Source organism: Cricetulus griseus, chromosome X, assembly GCF_003668045.3.
Source record: "Cricetulus griseus strain 17A/GY chromosome X, alternate assembly CriGri-PICRH-1.0, whole genome shotgun sequence".
NCBI lineage: Eukaryota > Metazoa > Chordata > Mammalia > Rodentia > Cricetidae > Cricetulus > Cricetulus griseus.
This window is the reverse complement of record NC_048604.1, coordinates 32,694,348-32,706,847: the sequence shown is the minus strand read 5'-3', so window position 1 is coordinate 32,706,847 and position 12,500 is coordinate 32,694,348. Positions and strand designations below refer to the sequence as shown.

General features: G+C 43.3%; 1 protein-coding gene across 10 annotated transcripts in view; it reads right to left on the bottom strand.

Moving 5' to 3' along the window:
• The window catches only part of LOC103159765, a 183,832-nt gene that overhangs the window by 153,469 nt on the left and 17,863 nt on the right, over positions 1-12,500 (bottom strand). For all 10 annotated transcript variants that reach the window (XR_004771356.1, XR_004771355.1, XR_004771354.1 and 7 more), the window contains one exon: positions 3,587-3,650. Coding sequence is in view for 3 of the 10 variants with exons in the window: in XM_027431976.2 (XP_027287777.1) it covers positions 3,587-3,650 (64 nt within the window). In the remaining 7 variants the exon portion in view is untranslated. The remainder of the gene's footprint in view (positions 1-3,586; positions 3,651-12,500) is intronic.

Genomic DNA, 12,500 nt, shown 5'->3' with positions numbered 1-12,500 from the left:
CGTTGGGGGGTGGGGGGAGGGGGAGCCCTAATTCCTCAGACACAGACAGGAATCATGATAGAAAGGAAATTTGCCAACCAAACCCTTTAGTTTTCTTTTCCAGAGACCCAACCTGTGCATTCTAGGACCCTGTCTATGCATTCAGGTGTATCTTTTGGCCACCTTCCAAAGCTCACGTGAGCCCCCCCCCCCAGCTTCTGCTGAAAGAGTAGGTTCCCAAGGACCCTCATCTGGGGACCAAAAAAAAAAATCAAAGAACAAATGTTAGTCCGTGCCAGTTGTTAACAGACTGTCAGGATTTGGGCTGTGTCTCCAAAACTTCTGTTTGGGCTTGCCAAGCCACCATATGATCTCACTGCCTGTACATAGTTGTCCCCCCCCCCCCACTTCCCATATAGCCACTGGATATCAAGACAGTAGTCACTGTTTCCTTTCTCCAAAGGTTACAGAGTCTGCTTTGTACATGGACCTTTATCACATGCATCCACATCCAGCCAGGTACAGATGTCTGTAACACGCCATAGATGCAAAGGAGGCTCTCCGATGGTATTTACATAGATGGAAGGGCACCTAGAGAACCACTCAGAGAACAGAGAACCTATTCCTCTTGGCTTCTTCCAGCATGCCAGTACCACACCAACACACCACCATTCTTTCTTTCCTCAGGGTGTACCGCTTTGTGCTACCATACTCAAATGGAACCTATAACTTTCCTTTATACATGGCCAAGGACAAAGTAAGTGTTCATGTTAGGAGAAGGAATGTTTTTCACTTGGCTGTCACTATGAGTGTTCACACACACACACACACACACACACACACACAGAGAGAGAGAGAGAGAGAGAGAGAGAGAGAGAGAGAGAGAGAGACTCTATACCAGCTAACCCCGAAGTCCAGTTGAACCATAGTCTCATCGTCTATCACCTTCCTATGCTAGGCACTGTTCTACACATTATTCTACTGACAGATCACAGACCAGATTCCTAATAGGGCCACCATCACCTGGGAAGGAGCAGGGAAACCTTTCTTGACTTTGTCCCTAGGTACTCTCTGTGGACTAGTGGGGAGTAAACGCCAGGAGTCTGACCTGTCTTTAAATCGGGTTTATCTGTCTGTTGGTTTTCCAGGGAGGCTCAGGTAGTGAATCCTGGTCATGTGCCATGCCACATCTCACCTCTACTTGCTTCCATGACTGAGGCTCCCTCTGCTTATATTCACCCTGAGGAAGGACACTGCTTTCTGCTCCTTGCTGATATGTACACAATAGGCTCACACAACCAGGATGTTGCAAGTAACATACTTCCCTTCAGTAACTCTCTATACCCTTGGGTTATGCTGTAGATCTAATTTATGTAGCCAAATCCTTGGCTCATAAGTAGAGGACACTCAACTCCATCTGCAGCAGTCCTGAAGAAGAGCCAAGTCAAATTGAAACAAAAAGAAATGGGATGAAAAACAAAGGCAGAAGGCAAGATGAGACAGAGAGAAAAGCAAAGTGAATAGGCTAAGGATATCAGTTAGCAAGTGTGCAAGGGAGGATGGAATGAGGGAGAGAGGGAGGGGGAAAGGTAGGAAGGGAGAAAGGGAGGGAGGGAGGCAGTAAGGATCAGATGGACAGAAGGAAGGTAAAGGAAATAAGGAAGGATCTACAAGTAAATGACCTGTGGTTGGAATTTTTGGGGACTCCCAAGCTCTTGAGGATAAGTACTGTCCCTAGTGCCATGAAAATCTTGTTCCAGGAAGTGAGATGTGGGTATAGGCAGGAGATGGGAAAAACAAACACTCATCCAGAGACCCTGAGTGTGGCCACAGGTACTTGGGCAGACTCTCTCCCTTGCTCCTAGGAGGATGTGAAGGAGTCACAAGCAGCCGGTCCACATAGTTGAGTCCCATGTGATGACTCCTGGGCAGAGAGCTCCTCTTATCTATGCCAGACATGACTGCCACAGGATGTTCATGCCTGTACTTCCTGTATAGCTGATGTCTGCTGCTCTAGAGCCTTGCCTTTTTCGGGAGCCGGACTGGTTGGTGCCCCACATGGATTGCTGGTACTCTGGCTTCTCCTGAGGATGGCAAGCCTGCTGGAGTCTCCTTTTTTACACTGTTTGGAATAGAGTCCCCCTCCTCCAATTTCCTCACCCCAACCCCAGATCTATTGAGAAAAACCAGAGTTCTTGGTGGGAACACAAAATAGTTCCACTGGATAGCAGTATTGTACCCTGAATACCAAGATGCTCTTCTGTCAGGCCTACTCCTTCCACCCTTCTTTGAGCAAAAAAAAGCCAGCAACAATTTAATACCAGACTCCAAGATGGCTGACTACCATCATGGCCACTTCTGGACAAAGATGGGCCTCCCAGCCTAACTCATGGGAATCTGACCCAGAAGTGTCTCAGTCCCCACATGGTCCTCATTCCATTCCAAGGCCATCATGCCTCCTCAGGGAACCAGGATCCACTCCAGAAACTAAATTAGGAACCTCATCACTAGATGAGACAGGGTAAGCTACAGAAACAAAACCTCCTGAACCCATGGCTGACAATAGCCCCCTTTTCATCAGGAACATTGATCACCCTTTCAGCAGATCTCCTCTGAATTCTCAGAAGACCCAAGCCACCCACTCAGTTAAGATGGCCTGCTACCTTTCACATAGTTTCTTGATATTTGTCAACAACTCTAGCATCCCACAGCTATGGCTACCAAGCTCATATCTAGTGGACTAAGCCAATCCATGATGAATATATGCTCTGCCTCCAGAGTGTTAAGTCTCAGACCCTGGGACAAATGGCTGAGTGCCTACTTAATATATCAAAGCAGACACTGGCCACCAGGTTCTCCCAGCATCCCTCAGTCCCTATCTGTTACAGGGTATGGGTGGCATACCCCACCCTCTACCCTGAACTCTTCAGCCCAAGGGCTGGGCTGCCCTTCCCCCAGAGGCTCTTCTCTGTATAATCTAACCATTTTGATTACCCTCCTCTTTGGGGCTCCTGGCTGCTGTATGTGGTTCTCCCCCCCCTCTCTCTCTCTCTCTCCCTCCCTCCCTCGCTCTCATCTCCCTTCCCCTTCCTCCTCTGCCCACATGGCACAACTCAGTCTGCTCATGTCCATTCTGGACTCTCCCACATGTCCCTGCCTCTGACTATGCTTTCCATTTTATCTACAATAAGCTTTCTCTTCCACCATACTTAGGAGCAGTCATGTCCATCATTATTTATTTCTTTTTTTTCATTCAAAAAGAACCTTGCAATCCTTCCTAGACAGCCACAGAATCTACAAACGTCCTGCTGTGGTCAGATAGGTGTCCACGTCGTTTGTGTTTTGCCCTGAAGTACAGGATGCTAGCCTGAAGTTATAGAGGCCCATATTCATCTTATGTGCTTACAAGTTGTCTGGATCATCATCCATACAACTCCTAAACCAGGTTCTATCACTACAATCTCACTTAACAGCCTTTTCTACAACTTGTGGTTCAAACTACACCAGATGATATACCACGGTTGTATTCAAGAGTCTAACTGCCTTGTTATCCTGTCCACCAGAATTTCCATAGATCTGAGAGACTGTTTTTGAACAGAGTACTTACCTGGAACTCTAAGATGTAGACACAACCAGAGATCATAGTGGAAGCCTTTCTCACTCTGTTCACCCTGGAAGAAAACACCAGAATCTCTTTTAGTTCATGTGGGGCTACCAAACTGATGGTCAAAATGTGACACTATACCCCTTACTTGACCAGCCTAGAGGGTACATTCAGGCTATAATATCAGGGCTCAGGTACAGTATAGCTTTTGAAGAAAGTATGCCACGAAAATTAATTCTATTCTTCCTTTGGAAACCTCCAAGTTATTAAATTCAGGTTGATTACATATAATCTTTAAAATTTAGTTTCTTTCTTTCTTTTTCCTTTGTATTTATTCTTTTCTCACATATTTCACCCCAATCACAGTTTCCCTTCCTTCTTTTCTCCCAGTCTCTCCCCCAGATCTACTCCTCCTCCATTTGCCTTCAGAAAAGGGCAGGTCTCCCCAGGGATATCAACCAAACCTGGCATTTCAAGATACAATAAGACTAGGCACACCCCTGTAGGGGAAGCTGTAGCGACGCCTTCTTAGGGGCTGGCTACAACAGTACCTGAGGGCTTGTGAGGGCGTGGTCAGAGGAGTAGGGGGACTGCATTTTCGGTTTCGTTTTCTCTTTGCTTCTTGCTGTACAGACTACCACCGGCTGGCTGGTTCGCTCTGTAAGTAAGGCTTTTCCCTATTAAATACCCTTATATTTCTACCTGACTCTGTATTGGTAATTTCTTACTATATCTGGTGTCAGAAGCGGGATATTGGAAACCCACACCCCATTTGGGACAGGCTGTGGGTTCCATCGGGCCCGCTGCCTAGGCCCGGAAAGCACCCACTCTCCACAGGCGTTCCCGGCTAGCAGCCGACCCACTGCTGCTGAGCTGCTCAGAACCATCCACCCAGCTCAGAGACAGTTTCTAGCTGCCTAGAGTCCAGGTAGGCCTCCACTTTCAGCTGTGGCTTCCCCTGGCCTGCAGGAAAGCCCGAATCTGTTTCAGTGGTTGTAGCCGCAAGGCCGTATACTCTCTAAGATAAGCGCAGCCGCTTTTGTGACCTTTCTCCACCGCTGACCGACTGCTACCAAACGCTGCGGACTCACTGAACACCTGTGCCACCCACTGGTCAAAGATATTTACTGCATCTGGAGTAGAAATCAGGTAAAATCATGGCGGAATATTTATCATTTGCTAAAATTGGTAATGTTTTTGCTTATTACGTGAATTCACTGTTTGAGGAGGATGCTAATTTGCCAATTATTGGCCTATATGCTGTCATGGCAGTTAGCTTGCTGGTACAAATAGTATTACTAGCCAGAGGACTCAGGAATAGAGATAAGGATAACCTCACCACCTGCTTACAGGAAATAACAGCTTTACGATTAGGTCAGACCACAATTGTGCAGCAAATGGAACAGAAATTGGATGATAAGCTTGGCTCTGTGTCCAATACACTAAAGACAGAGCTGTCTGATGAGATACAGCGTATTTATGATAAGATAAACACAGAGAGATCCTCCATGTCTGAGGCCTTAGAGGCTAGGCTGTCAGAAGACCATGACCAGCTAAAGAATATCTGTAGCCAGCTAGAAACTCAGATAGGCAATGTTACTCATCAACTAGATGCAACGGTGCAAAATACCCAGCATAGGGTTGAAGAATTGGACAATGCCATTCAATCAGTCATTGAAGCATCCAAGGTAGCAGATCAGAAGTTTGAGTCTAGATTTGAATGTTTGGAAGATAATTTACAGTACAGGGCTGACAGATTACATAGGTCCATACGGTCGATTGCTGAGGACTCAAAATCAGCAAATCATGACCTGGAATCTAGACTCCAATACCTAGAAGGCAGTTTCCATGCCATCCAGATGCTGTCTAAGGATGATCGTATGAAAGACCTAGAAAAACGTGTAGATGAGCAGTTAGAGCAATTTACAGATTCACTAACGTGCTTGGAATCTTTTATGATTAAGGAGATTGAAACTTTTCAAAAGGATATCATTGCTAGGCTTAAAGATCAGTGGGATGCCTCAGAAGCAGAATCACTCCAATCCCAGGCACCTACTCCACCCAGGTATCGTGACTATTCTTCTAAGGTTGTTACTCGTACACCATTAGTGTACCCAGCTACCATGGTAGAAAAGCCAGCTTCTAAGAAACACCCTCATGGACGAATGGTTTATGAATGGCAACCTATACAGCCGAAGGATCTTAAGAATATTAAAGAATCAGTTGTCTCATATGGTCTCCATAGCCCATACGTAAAACAGCTATTACATTCATGGGCAACCTTTAACAGGGTGACACCCACAGATTGGGAACGATTGGTAGCAGCTGTACTTGAGAATTCATGCCAAATCCAGTGGAAGGCATTGGTAAGGGAAGAGGCAAAGCTCCTTGAACGTCAGGGCATAAAGGAAGGTTTTGAAGCGCCTCTAGATAAGCTTCTTGGTCAGGGTATTTATGCTGACCCACAGGTTCAGGCTGAATATGATGACGATATACTGTCTCTTTGCAGGAAAGCAGCATTAAATGCCTGGGATAAGGTTCGTGAGCCAGGAGAACGCCTAGAAGCTTATACCAGAATAGAACAGGGACCTACAGAACAGTTCCAGGACTTCTTACAAAGGTTAACTAGGGCAGTAGAATTACAGGTAACAGATCCAGAAACAAGACAATCAATTATATATACAATAGCTTATGAAAATGCAAACCCTATATGCAAAAGAATACTTTTGCCTTTAAAGATCAGATCAGCTCCGTTAGAAGAATGGGTTTTGTATGCAGCCAACATTGACTATAATGTGCAAGATACTGGAGCTTGGGTAGGAGAAGCCATCTCCAAAGGTTTAAAACGGCAACAGGAAATTAAAAGGTCTAGAGGTGAGGATGTAAGGGCTTGGCAAGGAGAAGCACCTTACAGAGGTCAACATAGATACCAAGAGGCTAGAGGTTACTACTACTATGAACCAGAACCTTGGGTAGGAAGAGCCTTCCCCTGGAGACCACGAAGGCTCCAGGAACCTAGATGTTTCAACTGTGGTAAAATGGGACATACTAAGAGAAATTGTAGACAAATGAATTCTAACAATGCCTCATATGGAAGGCCACTGCCTTCTGGATTGTGTAGAAGATGTGGTAAGGGCAGACACTGGACCAATGAATGTAGATCGACCAGGGACATACAAGGAAACCCCTTAAGGTCGGGAAACCCCTTAAGGTCGGGAAACCCCGAGGGGGGCCTCAAGAAGGCCCCCACATCGAGAAAGGTCAGGTCATTCCCAATAGCAATGGAAGACAATCTCTCACAGGAACAATAGATAGTACTTTGCATATTGTGAAAAAAGATATTGCTCTAGATGGTAGTTTGAATAGTGATGAAGAATCAAGTGTGAATGGACAAAATGAGAAACGCATATTTTGGCAAGCTTCTATTAATGATAAAAGGCCTCAGTTAAAAGTTAAAATTAATAATAAAGTTATTTCTGGCTTAGTGGACACTGGGGCGGATGTAACTATTATTACTCAAAAGTCTTGGCCTCAGAAATGGCCTCTTAGAGAGTCAAATGTACAATTTTTAGGAATTGGAACTCTATCTAGAGTTCGACAGAGTGTTAACTCAGTGGTCTGCATTGGACCGGAAGGACAGAAAGGGATACTGAAACCATACGTGGCAGATATAGCTATAAATCTCTGGGGTCGTGATCTCTTACAGCAATGGAATACTCAGATTAATATTCCTCCAGTGTCAGATACAAATTATGAAAAAGATCTGGTAAGACGCTATGGAAAACGGTTACCAACCATCCATGCTGTACAGAAACTAGGTACAAATGATGGACCTTCAGAGGAGCCAAAGGCCCTGCCATTGAAGTGGCTTACAGATGAACCAGTTTGGGTAGGACAATGGCCTATGACCTCTGAGAAGCTAGAGGCTTTAGAAAAGTTAGTACAGGAACAGCTAGATGCTGGACATATAGAGGAATCTACCAGTCCTTGGAATTCTCCTGTATTTGTCATCAAAAAGAAGTCAGGTAAGTGGAGAATGCTGACAGACCTGAGAGCTATAAATAAGGTAATTCAACCAATGGGCTCTCTGCAACCTGGAATGCCATTACCTTCCTTAATACCTAAAGGATGGCCTATCATAGTCATTGATCTAAAAGACTGTTTTTTCACAATACCGTTACAGGAAAATGATAGAGAAAAATTTGCATTTACTGTACCAACTCTTAATAATTCACAGCCAGTTAGGAGATATCAATGGAGGGTTTTGCCACAAGGAATGCTAAATAGCCCTACTTTGTGTCAACACTTTGTACAGCAACCTTTGGGAATAATTCGTAAGAAATTTCCACAATCTCTTGTTTATCATTACATGGATGATATTCTTTTATCAGATTCTAATAAGGAAACTTTGGAACGTATGTTTGAAATGGTGAAGGAAGTTCTGCCTCGTTGGGGATTACAGATTGCACCAGAAAAGATACAAAGAGGAAATTCTATTAACTATTTAGGTTACAAGATAGACTTACAGAGAATCAGACCTCAAAAGGTACAAATTAGGAGAGATCGGTATCAAACTCTTAATTCTCTTCAGAAATTATTAGGGGAAATTTCTCAATTACAGACAATTATTGGTGTAGAAGGACATGACTTAAAGCATTTAAAAATGGCCCTTAAAGGTGATAAGGACCTAAACAGTCCTAGAATATTATCTGATGAGGCAGAAAAAGAGTTACAATGGGTAGAAAACAGAATATTGAATGCACATGTAGATCGGATAAACCTTAATTTAGACTGTATTCTGGTTATCTTGCCATCCAGAGAATACCCTTCTGGAATTCTGATGCAGAGGGAAGACACTATATTGGAATGGATATTTCTGCCACATAAACAGAATAAAAAGTTAAAGACATATATAGAAAAGATTTCTGATTTGATTTTAAAGGGTAAATTAAGACTTCGCCAGCTGACTGGAAAAGATCCAGCAGAAATTATAGTACCTTTAACTAATGAAGAAATTTCTTCCTTATGGAAAGATAATGAATATTGGCAAATAGCTCTTACTGACTTTTTGGGAACAATTAGCAACAACTATCCCAAAACTGACAGAATTAAATTCATAAAAAAGACAGTCTGGATTCTTCCACGTATTGTAAGACAAACTCCCATTTCTGGAGTTCTTACCTTCTACACTGATGCCAACAAATCAGGTAAGGCAGGTTATAAAGCAGGTGAGGTAAGTAAAGTAGTTCAAAGTCCATATACATCTGTACAGAAGGCAGAATTATATGCAATTCTCATGGTACTTAAGGATTTTACAGAACCTCTTAATATAGTTACTGATTCTCAGTATGCAGAGAGAGTCGTGTTACATATTGAGACTGCAGAATTTGTTCCTGATAATACAGAATTAACTTCTCTGTTTTTACAATTACAGGAAACTATCAGAAACAGAAGTAATCCTATGTATATTACACATATCAGATCCCATACGGGTCTGCCTGGCCCACTAGCACAAGGCAATGATGAGATTGATCGTTTATTAATTGGAAGTGTGCTAGAAGCCTCAGAATTTCATAAGAAACATCATGTAAATAGCAAAGGTTTGAAAAAGGACTTCTCTATCACTTGGCAACAAGCCAAGGAGATAGTGAAAAACTGTCCTACTTGTTCCTTTTATAATCAAACTCCATTGCCAGCAGGTTGTAATCCTAAGGGCATTCGGAGAAATGAGGTTTGGCAGATGGATGTCTTTCACTTTGCAGAGTTTGGAAATTTGAAATATGTGCATCATACCATAGACACATTCTCAGGGTTCCAATGGGCTACTGCTCTTAACTCTGAAAAAGCTGATTCTGTTATTATACACCTGCTAGAGGTGATGGCAGTTATGGGTATACCTGCACAAATAAAAACTGACAATGCTCCAGCATATGTCTCTACGAAATTGGAACAATTTTTCAAATATTATAACATAAAGCATGTTACTGGTATACCACACAATCCTACAGGACAAGCAGTGGTTGAGAGATCTAATAGAACACTTAAGGAGATGCTCAACAAACAAGCTTGGAAGACTAAACCCCCCAAACATAGGTTGCATAATGCTTTATTAACACTAAACTTTCTTAATGCCAATGAAAAAGGACAAACAGCTGCAGAAAGACACTGGACTACGGAAAAAACTGCTGAACTCAATCAGCCAGTATACTTCAAAGATGTACTAACCTCTGCATGGAAACCAGGACATGTATTACGTTGGGGTAGGGGTTTTGCATTGGTTTCTACAGGAGAAGAAAAACTTTGGATACCATCAAAGTTGATCAAGATTCGACTGGAAAAGGAAAAACCTCTCAACGAGGACAAATGACAGGTATTCTACTAAGGTATATCTTATAAACTAAATAGAAACCTCCCAAAGGAAAGGGAAGTGTTTTGCTTTTATCTTCACAGGAAAACTCATCTTCAGAAGGCAAAAGACACTGCATGGGTAGATACTTAAGAAGAAAAGGTAGCTATAACCATCAAATAGAAGGAATGTGCCATACGGTAAACTTTACAGCTGTCTCTCAAAAACTCTATTTCTCTTTATTTCCTAGTCCCTATTCAATTAAACCAATGCTGGACTTAGAGGTGGATTTGGCTTTCCTCCTCTAAAATCCAAGCACATTATTTAACTAAGCTTTAGTGTTTCTGTGTTGTATCAAGAAGCCAATTGATGTAATACAGAATAAAAGAAGAATTTGGGGACTGTCTTTGTCTTTTCTTGGATCTTTCTCTCAAGGTGTACACCCTTTCATAATTGTTATGCTCTCATGGTTGCATTCCCTAGCATGTGTACATACACAAGCAAACATTTCTCTGCTAACTGTTTATGTTTGAGTCCCACACAGCCAATGAAGACCTGCCTGACAGCAATCCCTGGACACCCTGGAAAGAAAATGGGCCACACCTCCTCGACTGCACTGGATCCAACTTGCTCCATTTCAGCTGACACTCCGGCCAGAGGTTCGGGTACTGACTTCAATCAAGTTGAGGATTTCAAGCGAGATCTTCAATCAAGTGAATCCCATCTAACATGGACTGGATACTAACATTTTCTTTCTACAGGACCCCACATGACTATCATCGTCCCATTTCAGCAGGAAGTAACTTGGAAAATGCTACGCCCCCTTTCCCCATTGTTGTCACTTAGGATAGTGTATATACCTAGTTAGGAATAGCTTCCTATTGTTTATGACTTTAGGGTTTAGTTAAAATAGATAGTTATCTTCTTATATTTTACCTTTATACTGTTAAGTTAAAAAGGGGAATTGTAGGGGAAGCTGTAGCCACGCCTTCTTAGGGGCTGGCTACAAGAGTACCTGAGGGCTTGTGAGGGCGTGGTCAGAGGAGTAGGGGGACTGCGTTTTCGGTTTCGTTTTCTCTTTGCTTCTTGCTGTACAGACTACCACCGGCTGGCTGGTTCGCTCTGTAAGTAAGGCTTTTCCCTATTAAATACCCTTATATTTCTACCTGACTCTGTATTGGTAATTTCTTACTATACACCCCCTCATATTAAGGCTGGACAAGGCAACCCAGTAGGAGAAAAGGGTCACAAAATCAGACAAAAGAGTCAGAAACAGCCCCGTGCCCAAGGCTAGGAGTCCCACAAAAACACCAAGCTATACAACCACAATATATATACAGACAACCTTGGTCAGACCCACGCAGTCTCCCTGATTGCCAGTTCAGTCACTGTGGGACCCTATGAGCCCTGCCTAGTTGATTCTGTGAGCCATTTCCTTGTGATCTCTTTGACCCCTTTTGCTTCTACAATCCTTCCTCCCCTCTTCCAAAGGATTTCCAAAGATCTGCCTAATGCTTGGCTGTGGGTCTCTGTATCCCATCAGTTGCTGGATGAAGCCTCTCTGATGGCGATTATGCTAGGCTCCAGTCTATGAGTAGTATCATTTAAAGAATCTTCTTTAAAAAGGTATAAGGGAGCATATGCAGTTACCTGCAGTGGTCAGAAGAAGGGATCATTTTTCCCAGAGCTGGAGTTGCATGCAGTTTTAGGCTACTTGCCATTTGCGGATGCTGGGAAGCAAACTCCAGCACTCTAGCAAAGCAGCAATCAATCATACATGCTGAGCCATCACTCTAGCCTTTGACCTTATCTTGTTTGAATTCTTATTGGTTGATATAAAGCTGGCCAGGGAGCAGGGAACGAAGGTAGGAAGGTAAGAAAGGATATTGCCCATCACAGAGACTGTCCAGAAGTAAGTTACCAGGCAAATTAGGGTCTACAAGGAAGTTCTGTGTATCATGGAGTATGCATCCCACACCTAGCCATCAGAGGCATGGGTAATATACACAGCATATTATGGAGATATGGATGAAGAAAGTCATGGCTGGGCATAAAGACATGAAAGGGAATCTGGTGAGTGAGAAGAGGGATTTCTAAACCCCAAACCAGTGAGAATAATGCAAGTTCCCTTGATGTCTTTATGATTACCAAATCCATGAACAGGCAAGAGTTGGTACCTTGAGAGCCAAAGGAAAGCGGAGAAAGGGGGCATTCTTGCTGAAGGGCTGAGCCATTCTAGGGAATGGGGTAGATCCAGATATAGCAACCACCTGATAATGTTCTGTGCTCTCTTTATTGCAATCACCAAGCACACTGCTACTTGGTCTTACTTAGGAACTTATACTGTGCAAGACTGTCACAGTAATCTCCACCCAGGGTGTGCACAGGTTTCTCAAACTCACAAGCCTGAAGAGCCCCTTCCCTGTCTAACTTGGACCAGAATCCCTCCCAAGCAGGTCAGCCCTCCCTAGAAATGTACAGGGAAGTGTTGGTAGAATCTGCAAAGCAATTCTACTTGATGGCAGTATTGTACCAAGAATGTCAAGGTAGCCATGTTTTAGGTCCCTTCCC